This window comes from Cimex lectularius, unplaced genomic scaffold (assembly GCF_000648675.2).
Source record: "Cimex lectularius strain Harlan isolate CLEC.00 unplaced genomic scaffold, Clec_2.1 scaffold52, whole genome shotgun sequence".
Lineage (NCBI taxonomy): Eukaryota > Metazoa > Arthropoda > Insecta > Hemiptera > Cimicidae > Cimex > Cimex lectularius.
The window spans coordinates 551,175-567,321 of record NW_019392742.1 but is presented as its reverse complement, the minus strand read 5'-3'; the positions used below and the strand labels follow the sequence as shown (position 1 = coordinate 567,321).

At 36.7% G+C, this 16,147-nt stretch overlaps 1 protein-coding gene across 1 annotated transcript; it reads left to right on the top strand.

The window, feature by feature from the left end:
- The first annotated feature begins 1,072 nt into the window (after positions 1 to 1,072).
- On the top strand, positions 1,073 to 14,095 carry LOC106664934 (aldose 1-epimerase-like). The gene is made up of 7 exons (XM_014391025.1): positions 1,073 to 1,396; positions 4,827 to 4,984; positions 5,041 to 5,250; positions 9,747 to 9,834; positions 9,890 to 10,028; positions 11,205 to 11,376; positions 13,640 to 14,095. Exons 1-7 carry the CDS (start codon positions 1,189 to 1,191, stop codon positions 13,994 to 13,996), a joined length of 1,332 nt encoding a protein of 443 aa, XP_014246511.1. The 5' UTR covers positions 1,073 to 1,188; the 3' UTR covers positions 13,997 to 14,095.
- The last annotated feature ends 2,052 nt before the right edge of the window (positions 14,096 to 16,147 follow it).

Sequence of the window (16,147 nt, the reverse complement as noted above, 5' to 3'; positions counted from 1 at the left end):
TTTAAATAATCTGACGAAAGAAATGTACTGAAAGCATGACGAAAGTTTTTTTTTTTTTAATACAAAAATATATCTTATTATGCGAATTCAGTTGCCATTAAACCAAACCAAAAAAACTCATTTTTTGGTCACTCAAAAAACAAACTCGTCATCAAAAAATGACGAAAAATATGCAACGAGAGAGAGAGAGAGAGAGAGAGAGAGAGAGAGAGAGTGGGTGAGTGAGTCAGAGAAAGAGAGATACAGGGAGGGAGGGAGAGAGAGTGAGAGAGAGAGAGAGAGGGTGAGAGAGAGAGAGAGAGAGAGAGAGAGTGAAATATAAGGAGATAAATACACTTATGTATAAAATAATAAGTATTTGTAATTTTATAATTGTTATCTTTGTATAGGTACAAAATTTCAATATGAAGTAAAAATTAAGTCAGAGAAACTTCGGGAAGGAAATGATAAAGATGACCTATATATAACAGACAAAAGAGAGCAAAAAGAGAGAAAGTGAAGGAGACACATTAACAAAATAATAATTCTATGTCTCTACATTTTTTTGCATAGATAAGTTAGAGAAATTTATAAAAAAATATATTATTTTTGAAACGTAAGTTTATAATATCGCTGCAATATTTTATTTATATCAGTTGACATTTTATCCAATATAAAAAATAAAGTACCAACGCCACGTTATACGACTAAACGGAGTGTTCAGAAAACCAGTAATGCCGGGCGTGTCTGGAGTGGATAAAAGAAACATCGAAACTGGTGAAGCGGGTTGTACCTCACGACGATCGTATTTCCTTCCATTTCAAGCCTTCGGCTTTGATCCATCTAATAAAATCACAGGAAATTCGATTTGGATTAAAAAAAAAATCGTGGACGTTCAAAAAGCAGACAGTTTAAAAAAATAGTAAATCCTTCACTAAGAGGTTTTCTTGATGAGTTTATTTTCAAGTTTTATAATTCAACTTTGAATTTTTAATCTTGACATCTTTAGACTATTTTTAGGTTTGAAATAGAGTCCAATAGGCCAATATGAAGAAAAAGAACGTCAATAATTCATGGATTGACTTGAGAGCAATCTTCCAAAAATATTCCACATGTTTCACATGTGAAGGCAAAATTTCCCAATTCCCTTTTCAAATTTTCAATTGAAATTCTAAATTCACGAGGTACAGGTCCGTGTAGACCTCCAGCATGGAGGGCAGCGTCAAAATCACGAGAGAGAAGCTAAGGGAGATCGTCCTGCCGATAAAAGGAAGGGTCCAGCTGGATAAGTTCACCATAGACAACGGATTCATGTCCGTCGAGCTTATCAACTACGGTGCCACAATCACGGCCATTTATCTACCGGACAAAAAGGGGATCGACGACGATATCGTTCTCGGATTTGAAAATCCTTTGGGTAAGATACAGTAGGACATTGTTCACACAGAACGCTGGAAAATCATTTAGTGATAGATAACTAACAATTTATTACCTGGTTGTGTTCTTAATAACGCGTATTCTCTGGTCTTCTGTAAAGCCTTAAATCACCTAGGCATCTAGTAAATAAACGACAGTAGTTCTTGTGAAATAAAATCCCAATCTTCAACATGAACTGTTTGAAGTTCAACGCTTGTTGGAATGATGTCTAACCAGTCTCTTTATCCTGTCTCGTAAGTGTTCTACAGAACGAAATTTTTGTTTCACCAAAATACTAACAAGACACGGAAATTTCAAAGCTTACCTGCACCGGCTCCATAGAGCTAACGGTCCTCTATGTCCCGTCTGGGAATCGATGACGAGGTCAAACATAGATTTTCGAACCGTTACTTCTTTGAAAACGCGAGGGAACCTCTAAAAACTTCTTTTGCTCCATTCTTGGCCACCGATTCACCTCTCAATAAATTAGCTAGGAAAAGAGAAGCTTTGAGGCCCTCAAGCCTGTTAGTCGAGTCAATAAAGTACCTGACTAATTTATAAGTTTTTTAATGATATTTAAGTTACATGGTTGGATTTAAGCGCTACCCTGTACTCTTAAATCTGGGATGGTGACTCCGTATTCCCATTTTTAAAAAAAATATTGTGTATATTATTTGGAGATCGTGAGATGCGGTCTGGTGTGACGTAGGTTTTAGAAAAACATTTTCTTTATCGTGCCAACGTTTCGATCTTTAATTAGATCATATTCAGGGCCTGGGATTGATAAACATTGTTTAAGTTTTACAAATACATGTAGGATGTGGAAAAAATGAATTTATACATTGGTAGAAATTTTAGATTCAATCTATATATCTATCATGTATATCTTGTATGTATATTTATTATTTATGAGTACTCACTCAAAGTGTTTATTTTCTGTGTAGATATGTCATTCTTGTGTGTCGGGTTGAGAGTGCCAGTGAGATATTGATGTTGTATGTTTATATATGTTGGATTTTGAAGGAGTGGGGACGAAGTATGGATCGAAATCCATTTTTCTAAGAAGAGTCGGCTTCTTTGAGGGGGTGACCACTGGGTAAAGGTTCGGCCTGATAATCCTTTCTGGATTGTATAGACGGGGATAATTAGGGAAAGGAAAGCCAAATTGTTGAAAAATTCGACTATGTACAAATGTTTGATGTGTGGAATGTGATGATTGTTTTACATGTTATATGTTTCGTGTGATGTGATGATGATATATGTATGTATGTTATTGATATTGAATTTGATTGATGATATTAGCTGCGACTGCGTTTACATGAGTCTGTTCTCTAATTGATGCTGTGTTTATCTCTGTTGATGTAAACCATTTCTAAAAAGATACTACATGTTTATGTTCTGTGCGTAATATTTTTGGATTGTTGAGCTAGTTTTTTTTTTTTTTTTCGTTATGATCTATGCATATTAGCCATGGTGACAATTCTTATATGTGTGTTCAAATGGGGGGGGGGGTTATCGTGAAAAAAAGGGCTAGAGGTGACGGTGGGAATCGAACCCACGACCTCGGCGTGAGAGTCTCTCATGCTAACCACTCGGTTACCGCGGTCCCCTAATTTCTAGCATTGTATAAATTCATTTTTTACTACATGCTACATGTATTTGTAAAACATAAACAATATTTATAAATCTCCGGCCCTGAAGATGATGTAATTAAAGATCGAAACGTTGGCACGATAAAGAAAATGTTTTTCTAAAACCTAGTCATACCAGACCGCATTTCACAATCTCCAAATAATCATTGGCTAACGGTCAGTAAACACCACACATTGTATATATTGTTTTTATTGTATTTGTTTTATTAGAAAATGTATTCGAAAGGGTTAATCAACACGGTGGGGGGAAACCTAATATATTAGGTAAATTAATAATAAGAAAAATATTTTCCTACTTTCCTTGGGTTTCCCTTTTAGTATCAGGCATACATTAAAAGGGGAGGCCCAAGGAAAAAGGGGAAATATTTTCTTTCTTCTGGACGTATCGTAAGGTCCCCTAAATTTGCAAACCATAGAAACTAATTTAATGGCCTTGGTCCGCCGTTATGTGGGTCTCCCTTAGGTGTAAAAATGTGCAATGAAAAAAGTGTTCTGTGGAATTCATGTCAGACGAACAAGGCAGTTCATTGTGGTAATCCTCAAATCCTGCGACAATAATGGGCGACATTCGAGCTACATGTGGTCAGACATTCTACGCATTAAACGAAGTTGTCCTCAATAAATGCAGCGAATGGGACGACAGCTTTCAGAAGAAATTCCTCAATGTACCTTAGTGCAGTCAAACATCTACCTTGATAATCAGTTCGGTACGGGCATGGCTAATTCCACCCCTACCTTTAAAAAGGCTAAAACCTACACGTGGCATTTAAAGCAAAGCGTTCCCGTTTTCTCCACACACTGTTCCGATCATCTAAACACCATAATCCAAACCGGTACTCCTTTGTGAGAGGACAGTCGCTTTTGTACTCGATGCTTCTCCAGTCGTGGAGAATCTGAAGTGGACACCTAGAAACTAGGCTATTCTCACGAAGCCTTCTGATGAAATGCTTTACTGCCCACTCTTACAATACAGATCGTTTGGTGTTGACTAGCCACCAAAGATGTCAAATAACAGTTCCGTAATTCAGTAAGAAGCAAGCTCTTTGATCGAGATTCAAATGGCCATCATAACTGTCTTTGAAAAGGCTAAAACCTACACTTGCCATATAAAGCAAAGCGTTCTACATTTCTCCACACACTGCCCTGATCATCTAAACGCCATAACCCAAACCGGTACTCCTTTGTGACAGGAAAGCCACCTATCCTTCAAATGTCCAAGCTAGTTGGTGATTTGCAAACAGTCGCCTTTGTACTCGATGCTTCTGCAGTTGTGGAGAACCGGTTGTGGACACCTAGAAACTAGGCTATTCTCACGAAGCCTTCTGATGAAATGTTTTACAGCGCACTCTTACAATACAGATCGTTTGGTGTTGACCAGATATCAAAGATGTCAACAGACGGTTCCGCAATGCGGTAGGAAGCAAGCTCTTAGATCGAGATTTAGGTGGCCATAAACTGCTGTAAACCATTTTGGATTGAAGAGCGCGGCATACCAAGGTCTACTGTGCAACTGGACGCTATGTTGTCCATAGCATCTGCTGAGGAGAGATCTTCTCGATTTAAGAAAACCGTTTAACTCACTCGGCAAATTGGTTCTGGAAAGACTGAAATTGAACTGATTTTTTAATTTTTAATTGATAATGGTATGAAAAATGTAGTGGTTTGACCCTTCCGCCACACATTTATGGTTAACCTCTCCTTTGTGACAAGAATTAACTTTATTTTTTTCACTTTACTTCAATCCCATGTAGTTGTGACATGAGAATTTTATGATTTCAGACTACCTCAAGAGTCGTAACCCTTATCTTGGAGCGACGATCGGTCGTTACGGGAACCGCATTTCCGGTGCGAGGTTCAAGATATCAGGCCAGACGTACTACACGTCGATGAACTCGCCCCCGGACACTTACCACGGCGGGATCCAAGGGCTTGACAAAGTAAGACGATTAGCCGTTGATCAATTATTTCGACTTAACCGTTCGTACCCGTACAGAAAATCTGGGACGCCAGGCTCGAGGACAACACCCTCGTCATGACGTACAAAAGCTACGACCTGGACGAAGGTTTCCCCGGAGATTTGTGCGTCAAAGCGAAGTTCATACTCACAATGCAGAACCAGCTAATAATAATATATTCGGCGATCACCAACCGGAAAACACCAGTGAACATCCAGAACGAGTGTTATTTTAACCTTGCCGGACACGTGAGTTTCATTCTAAGACTTTTCCTGCTTCTTTCTATTTTTCCAACTACGTACTTAATAGATATTTTTTAAAATTAAATTTATTTATTAAAACTGGTCTTATCAGACCAACCATAAATTTTAAAATCATATTATATAATAAATAAATGTTTACATTCTTATAAACCCATTGGTACATTAAGATTTACATTTCACTATTCACTATTAACTTTTAACTACACAAGTTCATATGGTTTCGTTCTTTTTAATCTTCTGACCGTGTTTCGGTTATGTAAGAGTTTGGTCGCTTCCATATTCTCATGCTGGCTGAGGCGAGCCTGGTGTTTTGGCGGCAAATCTTTGTATTTCCGCCGTGACCTCAGGGATCTTAAGATCCCTATGTAAGACGTACCAAGGTGTATTGACCATGTTACGTAAGATTTTATTTTGGAGTGCTTGTATGATTTTGATATTGCTATGTTTGGTACAACCCCATAGTTGAATACCATATGTCTACATAAGCTTTATGACTTGTTTATATAATAATATTTTATTTTTTGTAGCAAAGTTGGACGTCCTATCAACCAGTACAGTTGTCTATACCTTAAACCTATTTCTGTCCTTTTTTTTCTTCACGTGTTCGTTCCATCTTAGCCTGGCATCTAAGGTCATTCCCAGATATTTAGCTGTATCGCCGTATGGTATAATAGTTCCATCGATTATTAAAGATTAGATGAACTGATTTATGCTGATTTAGCTTGATTTTCCATTTTTTTGTCCATACGTTTATTACAATCATTTTGGAGGATTTTGGTTGAATGGGTGATAGTGTGTGATAGACCGCTGTGTCATCTACAAACTTTGCAATTTTTATTTCATCTATTTTCGGAAAATCACTGGTGTATAACAACTAAAGAAGTGGACCCTATATGCTACTTTGTGGCACTCCTGCATTTATTGTTTTTAATTTTGAATTACAATTAATTAAGGTTTTTAGTTGAGATGAAAAAAAGTTAATGGCACGAGCGGGATTCGAACCCACGTGACCTCGATCCACTCGGACATCAACTTCCTATCTCAACTCCACCTTATAAGTTTTCCCTCCTTTGTTGTTGATGTCCGAGTGGATCGAGGTCACGATAGCTCAAGTAGTAAAGCAGCGGCGTATCTAGCCGAAGATCGTGGGTTCGAATCCCGCTCGTGCCGTTAACTTTTTGTCATCTCAACTAAAAACCTTAATTAATTGTAATGTATTAATTGGTCAAGCGGACCACGAAATTAGTGAATTTAATTAATTTTGAATATTGATCTTCTTGTTTGACTCTAAACAGTCTGTCATTTAGGTAGGAACTAATAACCTAGACATATTGCTTTGGTAGCATCCCTTTTAGTTTTCTGATGTGTCCTTCGTGCCAGACCTTGTCAAAAGCTTGTGAGACATCAAGGAAGATAGCAGAACAAATTTGTTTTTCTTCAAGAGATTTTTATATTTCGTTACTCTGCGAATTTGGTCTATTGTTGAATGTCTTGTTCGGAATGAAATTTGGTTGTCAGGGATTTTCTTTTTTCTACAATGGGTTTTATTCGTTTTTATAATAACTTTTCTATGAGTTTAGGTACTGTCGGTAGTAGCGATATTGGTCTATATGATTTGACCTCGGTCGCCGGTTTTTTTAATAGATATAACAAACAAATTTACTCAATTCTCGCTCAGTTTGAATGACTCGTCATCGAATGACTCGCCTGACCATAGAATCATCTATCAGGGTTCGATGACTTTAATTGCTTATTTTTAATGAAATTTGACGTAGAATATTTAAAAAATTCAAGGATGACGGTTATTGTTAAATTCATAATCAGCCAAAACAGAGAACATTGTACCGCTAGGATTATCTGCAATGGAGCTTATGGTGAGCTTTGTTGGCCCGTAAATTGTATTTTGTATCTATGATCAGCGTATTAATTATCTCAATTGTAATGTTTATACGGGGGAATGGTGATTAGAGTTACAGTAGCTGTTCCAATCTAAATGATCGTTCAATAATCTTCAATATGTGAAGCCATATTGCCAAATAAACGTTTGATCATTTTGTATCTGAGAATGACGGTTTGATTATATTGTATTGATTTAAGTTTAATCACAAGTGTTTGTATGTTGTACAGTTTGTGCAGTACAGTTGCTCCTATGATCGGAAAGTTATTGTTTTTATAACACAAAACTTGTGTTGATTTATTTTTCATATTTGTATTTCTTCTTCAAACATCTAAGGTGCATCTAACATAGAATAAAAATATTTTTATACTAAGGGCCATAAAAGCGAAACTTGAATACAAGAATGACTAGCTTCACTTTTTCAAAGCATAAAAAATAAATATTATCAATACATATAGTAAATTACATTTTCTGAAACAAATACAGCACGCACGCGCGCACACACGCGGACACATACATTCATACACATGATCTCTCTTTTATTTATTACCTATCCTATCTTTATTTCTCTCCTGCTTACTCACACTCTGTATGTCCACCACTTGTTATTGTTTTATTATTATTATTTCCATTTTTCACGGTTTTATATGTTATACGTTTACTCCCTCTTTTTCTCTTTTCCACTCTCTATTTGTTTTTATTGCTAAATTTTCCCACTCTCTTTCTAGCTGTTTTAAAGTAATGAATTTCACTCTCGATAATTAATAAGTAATAATTCTCTCTCTCTCTCACTCTCTCTCTCTCTCTCTCTCTCTCTCTCTCTCTCTCTCTTACTTTTTATCGTTCCAATTGTTTTATTTATTTTCGCTTTTATTCCCACTCTTTTTTTTTGTTCTCACCATCATCCTACTTATCTCCCTCCTCTCTTTTTCAACCTCACACTAATGTGCTCTTGCTTATTATCTTTCTGGTTCTGTTTTTTTCTCGATATCATTTTTTGCTCTCCTTCTCTTTTTCAAGCAAACACACAATTTCTCTCTTTATCACTCACCCACTTTCTATCCCAATTTCTAACGTTCTCCTTCTCTCCCAATCCCATGCACTCCCACTCCCTCTCTCCCTCATTCTTACTCTCTCTCTCTCTCTCTCTCTCTCTCTCTCTCTCTCTTTTGTCGTTCTTACTGTTTTCTCTGTCTTTTTTGCCATCTTTCTCTTTTCCCCCACGCTTTCTATGTTTTCACCCTCTCTTACTTCTACTGGTCTGTCCGTCTGTCTATCTGTCTGTCGACTCTATTATAATACAATAATATTTTTTTTATTATTGTATTAGCATCCTTCTAACTATATCTAGGTCACCTTTCTCTCTTTTCTCCTCTCTCTCTCTCTCTCTCTCTTTCTCTCTCTCTTACTTTTTATCGTTTCAATTATTTTATTAATTTTGGTTTTATTCCCCCTCTTTCTTTTTCCCTCACCCTCTTCCTACTATCTCTCTCTTGCTCTTTGTTATTATCTTTCTGGTTCTGTTTTTTTCTCACTATCCTTCTTTTCTCTCTTTCTCTTTTTCAAGCAGACACACAATTTCTCTCTTTATCACTCACCCACTTTCTATCCCAATTTCTATCGTTCTCCTTCTCTCCCAATCCCATGCACTCTCGCTCCCTCTCTCCCTCATTCTCTCTCTCTCTCTCTCTCTCTCTCTTTTGTCGTTCTTACTGTTTTCTCTGTCTTTTTTGCCATCTTTCTCTTTTCCCCCACGCTTTCTATTTTTTCACCCTCTCTTACTCCTACTGGTCTCTCTGTCTGTCTGTCTGTCTCCCTCCCTCTCTCCCCCTCTCTCTCTTTTCTTTACTCTTGTGCTCTTTTTCCTTACTATCTTTTTCTCACTCTGTCATTCATTCTCTTTCGGCCCTAATTTTGCTATATCAATTCCTAACATTCCCCCTCATTCACTCTCCCTCTTTCCTACACCATCATTCACTCACACTCTTTCATATTTACTCATTTATTCTCTCTTTAATTTATATAATTTCTGAAAACTTTTAAATGCTAGTTATTTGCAGAAACTTTAGTTTTACCAATACACAAGCACATAAAGTTCGTTTATATTTACGAATGGTTTGATGTGCCGGATGTAACTTTTGGATGCTGTAAAACATTGAAAAAGTAACCCTAAATTCGTATCGTTAACATTAGCATTAATTGAAATAACTATAATATTGAATACATTCCTTACTTATTTGAGAGAAAAAACTTCATCTAAACAAATTTGGAATATGGATTTATACAATTTTTTAATGTGAAAATGTATTAATTAAATCCGCGAGGATATCCAGGCTGACGGTAGTGTATTCATCAGTAGAAAAGAACTTGATTTTGTCTCGAGATCTAGTTTTGACGTGATGGTCATTGTTTGTTCAGGTATGTAACTTTTTCTCTTCGGTTCCTCGTGCCTCCTATAAACACAGGCTTTGATTTATGTCCACGGCCAGAAAGAAAACAAACGGGGGTTTAACCACACCGCCCCTCAATAATAATAAAAAAATGTTGTTCTTCCGATATTTATATTTGTTTTTCTCCTCTACAGACTACGGGTAAGTTTCTTATCCTTGAGCACGAATTGAAGGTAAACTCACAATACTACGTAGTGACGACAGAGGACGGACGTCCGACAGGTAACAGCGTTGAAGGAAATCGACTTGAAAACCACTTAACAACTGGCATTTTTAGGCGAAGTCGACGAAGTGGAAAGCACGTTTTTTGACTTGAGGGAGATGATTTCGATGAAGGACGTCATCGATTCCGAAGAAGAGTTCTCCGATGAAGTGTCGTACTGCTTTGCAGGCGATGGCCTCAAAAACGTTGCTTAGTACAGTAATTCCATCTTAAAATTGTTTTAAATAACGTCCAGGTTTAATTTGAAACAGTTGAGAAAAACCATCTGTTTTTTATTGTTTCTGCCAAACACAACTTTCAGCCTATCTACGTTGGTCCTAATATATTATATAATAATAAAAAGTTTAGGATATTAAGGATTTTTCTGATTGTTTCAGAAATTAAAAATATAGATTCATCTAAATTAAAAGCGATCTTATTTTATTTGAGATTATTCGACAATTCTTTATATTGACCTGTGACCGCACTTCATTTCAAACTTAGCCAAGTTCGAAAGTTAGTTAACAACTTTTTTCCATCAAAACGCTTGTAAAATATTCTGAAATTATACGAATTTGCATACTCGAGTTTTTCTATCTGACAAATGATAAAAGATTTTAGTTTTTCTGCAAATTGTCCAAATGATGTATTTTTTCTTATCTTCAATTTTGTAAAGGAAATGTAGACAATTTTTTGAAAATTGGGACCGCTACGGTGGCCGAGGGATTTGGCTGACTGATTCGTTTATGTTTCTCTAGTGGCTCTGAGATCGAATCCTGGCTTTGCCCATGGAATTTTTATTTCAATTTGACGTTTTGAATAGTTTGATGTTACGCTCTCCAGTACGACAGGAATTACTTAACCTTTACTTTATTTGGCAATTACAATTGTTTGCTTATTTATTTCTCTCTCTTTTCTGCCTGGAAAAGTAATAAAACATTAAAGAAATCCATGTATCTTGTGTGCAAAATGAATTTAAAAAATTAGAATAGACGTCCAAAAATCAGACAAATTTGGATGGGTTACTATTAAAATCAATTTAATATATTATTCTTTTTATGTAAGGTCTTAGTTGAGATGAAAAAGTTAGTGTCACGAACGGGATTCGAACCCACGACCTTCGGCTCAATACGCCGCTGTTCTAACCACTGTACTACGCTATTGTGTCTTCTGCTCAAATGGTTAGGTTCGTGGGACGGGTGAGACGAAGGTCGTGGGTTCGAATCCCGTTCGTGTCACTAACTTTTTTTTCTCAACCGAGACCTTACATAAAAAGAATAATTAATTGAAATGATTAGTTTGGTCAATTAGACCACTAAACACAAGAGGATTTAAAATCAATGTTAAATTTTCAATTTTAGTCATATTTCTACATGTAAAACTTTTTCAGTTTGCGTCACCAGGAAAGTGGCCGTTCTTTAACTATTTACTCAGATCAACCGTGTCTGACCCTGAAGCTGGCGCAGGACTTCAAAAACATCCACGGAAAGGAGGATGCGGTCTACAAGGAAAACAGCGGCGTGTGCTTCCAGACTGGCAACCTTCCAGATGCAATACGGCACGTAAGTTTCTCGAAATATATGCACGGTGTGAAAACAAAATTGAACAGATTTTTCTCAGACGTCCACTCGAAACTGTAGTACAAATACTGGCCACTTAATTCGAATCGTCTCGCGTATTCAGTATTGGTGTATTTGAGAATTGAGTTTTACGTCTCGGGGGAGATGCTGCCTGGGAAGTTTGTGTGGATCAATCTCAGAAATTGTATTGTATTAAGTACAAACTGTGATACCTCTGGGAAATTTTGCTATAATTATCAAGCAGAACCTCTTAATATATCAGAATAATATTTGTACCACATAACATGTTATATTATTACAAATGTAATACTTATAAAAGTGTTTTAACTTTTAAATCACTGTGAATGTAACGTGTATTTTAAAAATAAAATACATTGAAACTTTTGATAAGGGACTGCTCTGTTTAAGGCCACTTCCGTTTACAAGACAATAGCAGACCCACTGGCATGGAATAATTATTTTTCTATGTATTTAACACTTTTTCCTAGGGGTGGTGTAAACAAAAGACAAAGGAGCTGACGTGTCGACCTGTAGTTCATCGTCCTAGAATCTGTTGCCGTTGTACCAATTATAGCTAAAACCGGGTTTACTGGAACGTCGTTCATAATTTGAACCAAGTTCCGAGAAGAGAGCGTTGGACCTTCTGTAAGGAACTACCGTTCAATAGTCACAAGTTGGCAAAACTGATTTTGTCTCTTTGTACGGTGATCATAGTTATTCATTGTCGACACTGTTTGTTGTACTACACTTGCCGTGTTGTTATGTACCGCCTTTGGCATAAATTGATGAAGTCGTGAGGGACGGTCTAGAATAAGGTAGTTTAGAAAAACCGCTTTTTCATTTCTCTGCCGATGTTTCGACCTTTATTCGCGTCATCTTCAGGGAATAAAGTGTGAGGCTATTCTTGTGTCATGTTAGTTTTGTACAAGACTAGTACTACTCCACCACAAGAATAGTACTACACTTTAACCCTGAAGATGACTCGTATAAAGGTCGAAACGCGTTAGCAAAAAAATGAAAAAGGTATTTTTTCTAAACTACCTCATTCTTGACCGCTCTTCAAACTTCAACAAGTTATGTTAATTGTAAGGAAAAAAATTTGCAAAATCTTTTAGAACATCAGCAGTACTTTCTTTGGAACCAAGACTTATAAATATATAAAGAAGTACAGATTAGAGAGAAAATGCTTTCAATGAAGAAATTGATATTACTGGATCCATTTATGCAAAATTAAGGCCTTTGGCATAAAATTTATGATTTTTATAAACCTTTTTGTCTAATAATGACAAGATTTTATGGGTATAAAAACACATGGGAGATTAAATGATTTGAGGTATATCGCAAAAGACATACAAATCGCCGGACATACTACTACTGATTGGAAAAACACAATTACGACGAATAGAATCATGTATCAAAATAAATTTGATCAATTTGTATTGAAACGTGTAAAGAACCATCAATAGTTTAAGAGAACACATCTTTAAGAACATAAATGTCATATTATTACGAAACGGGCATCGTTTAGATCTGAACCCAGTTTATCACACGCTCGATGGCCGTTCAAAGTTGAACCAGGATCGTCCTTTGAACTCAGTTCAAGACATAATAGCCCATTCTTGAGTTTCTCAGTTCAGCATTGAACCAGGATCATCCTTTGAACTCGGTTCAAGACAAATTAAAAAAGCCCATTCTTGAGTTTCTCAGTTCAGCAATGAACCAGGATCATCGTATAAGAACATAATTTGATAAATTAAAGCTTTAGATAAAACTAGGAGAAAAAATTGAAAAGATCTTAGAAATTTAAAATGTACATCTCACTCTAGATCTACATGTAGTATTTTTACATATACGTCTCACGTGATAAAAATCTCTCTTTAGAGGATACTTATCAAAGGTAGTCAAAATTAGTTTTATCAAAAATGTCCATTAGTAAGAGGTTTTACTGCCTCACTAATAGTCAATAAATAATCTTGGGAATTAAAACGAAAAAAGGGCATATTGGCCATATACGGCTGTAATAAGAACCAAGATATACAAGATAAGATAAGTTTATTAACATGATGGACGAAAGATCAACAAAAACAACCTACCAAAAAATTAGGCACCGACTAATTTCATATATAATTTCACTTTTTGACCTAGATGGTTTTGGTCCGAGGATGAAGTATTGGTTACAATTTGTATCTTCTAGAATTCTTTGTTGTAAAAATTTTTCAATTGTGCTTCGTTTCTTGGTTTTCAGAGCTGCTTCCCATGCCCATTCCTTCTTCCAGGGGCGGAATACAGGCACACGATCGTCTGGAAATTCCGTGTTGACGGTCTCACCGACCCAGACGAGAGGGACGAGGCGTACGTCCGGGAAATGCGCCGCAGCGTGTCGCCGGTACCGCCTGCTAAAACCAAATCCGAGGAGATTCCCGAGCAGGGTGAACTGAAGAAGCTTGATTCGAAGATGTCCCAGCAGGTGAAATACCTAGACGTCGCCCCTTCGGAGGACAATATCGTCGAAGAGTCAACTTCGACCGTACGCGAGACGAAAACCGTTTCGTCGGTGCGAGAGAACAAAATAAACACGACTGTCCGTGAACGTGAACAATAGACGTCAAAAGACATCTCCCGAAAAAGTCGTCTTTTTTATATATTCCTTATTCTGGCTTTATTTGGTTGAGAATAAATTGTTCAATTTCGACTTATTGAATGATGCTTTGAATAAGTGTTGATATTCTATAAAAAAGAGTGGGGAAAAGAGAAACAAAGATTTAGCGGTAGGTACAGAGTACGAAAGTAGAGATAGGAAGTGATTGATATATCGAGAGATTGGGTGAGAAAGAGAGTAAAAAGAAAGAAAGAGAGAGAATACGCAAAAAAGACCAAGAAAGAAAAAGCAATTAAAAAAGGGAGTATAAGTTATAGAGAAAAAGGAGAGATACACAGATTGGCAAAGACCGACAAAAAGTGGAGGATTGAGGAAAAGGGGTGTGAGAGCGAGAAAGAAGAAGAGGGAGAGATTGAAAGAGAGTATAAGAGTTGCAGCAAGAGAAACGGGAAGAAAATGAAAATTAAGAAAAATGCGAGAGAGGGTGAGTAAGTGAGAGAGAGAGAGAGAGAGAGAGAGAGAGAGAGACAAAGAGAGAGACAGAGAGAGAGAGAGATTGACATATAGAAAGAGAGAGAGAGAGAGAGTATGAGAGATTGAAAAACACGGAAAAAAGAAAGAGAAAGCAACCGAGCAACCGAAAAAAAGAGCATGATTCATAAAGAAAAAGGGGAGAGACAAAGAAAAAAGAGGAGATGTGCAGAATGACAAGGTCGACAGAGAGTACGAGAGATAGAAAAGTGGAGAAAAAAAGAGATGATTAGATATTGAACAAAGAGAAAGGGGGAAGAGAAAAAAGCGAGTATGAGAGATTGAAGAAAAGAGATGAGAGAGCGAGAGAGAAGAAGATGGGGAGACAGAAATAGAGAGAAGAAGAGAGCATAAGGGTTGAACATTAAAAAAGGAGCAACAGAGATAAGGAGAGAAGAGAGAGAGAGAGCGAGAGAGAGTTTTATATAGAGAGAGAGAGAGAGAGAGAGAGAGAAGAGAGAGANAGAGAGAGAGAGAGAGAGAGAGAGAGAGAGAGAGAGAGAGTGAGAGAGAGAGAGAGAAGTGAAGTGTATTTCTTCTTTCTTTGTCTTGTTTCTATCTATCTGTCTATTTTTCTATCATTATCTCCCTCTCTCTCTTTCTGCATTATTCTGTTCACTTAGAAATATTCACGTAAACTTTATAACCTAATATAGAGTGTAGAGAGGAGGAGAAAATTATAGGGTGTGTGTCAGAGGGAGAGAGAAAATTTGTTCAAGATTTACCAAGTATCGTCTCTCGTTAAGAAGGAGTTCCGTTATTCAAACAAGTTGAACAAGTAAGTATCATCCATGTTTTACAGTTTATGAATAAACAGACGTCTGACGTGAGGGAATGATTGTCAAAAATAATGAATGGGTAGTGCCAAGCTAAGCCCGACGTTAAATTAACTAAGAACCTGGAGGGCGGATAAATCCCGGAGATTATGCCGTGACTGACAGAAAGGCTTATCTTCCGCATCTCCCTGTTTAATGCCGCTCGTATAGCGCTTGTACATCCTTTAGATGTCAATAAAAAAGGTCCGTAAGACGTCTTAGAAAGAAAAAATGAAAATGGAGCAGACTGGGTATTTACAAAGTTCTTCTTCTTAAAAAGTTTGTACTTTGTTTTTCCTCAATAACTTCATTTTGAAGTCACACTACTTGACAAGGCCTATATCTTTTGTAGTCGGTGTGACTTTGAGACGATCCCTTCCCATTACGATTGAGTCGGAGCAATTTCAGTTACACTGTTATGAATTTAGGCTTGGCAAAGAAGTTTGTTTAGGGCTGGTCTCGATTTTCCCAGAGACTTTCGGCATCTCCGAAGTCAAATCACCCTAATTCCGAAACGTCTGAGTAAGTTAAAAGTCAACAGTTTTCTTCTGTTGAAATATTTACAACGGCATAATTGGAATGGAACTGTTTATGTTCAAATAACAAACTTTGTCGTTTTAATATTAATCGGTTTTTCTATCTTTGAAGTTTTCAAATAAATAAAACATGATTTAAGACCGCGATCCTTATACAAGGAATATAAAAGCCCAAATTCATATCGAATATTGTTTGTTTGTGCTGAATGCTAAAAGAAAATTTAAATAAAAAACAAAAGCTTACGATCTGACGTGGACTGTATCAACAAAGG

Coding starts and splice junctions, on each gene's coding strand:
- LOC106664934 (XM_014391025.1), top strand. CDS start 1,189: ATGGAGGGCAGCGTCAAAATCACGAGAGAGAAGCTAAGGGAGATCGTC. Junction 4,985..5,040: donor GGATCCAAGGGCTTGACAAA/GTAAGACGATTA, acceptor GTACCCGTACAG/AAAATCTGGGACGCCAGGCT. Junction 11,377..13,639: donor TTCCAGATGCAATACGGCAC/GTAAGTTTCTCG, acceptor CTTGGTTTTCAG/AGCTGCTTCCCATGCCCATT.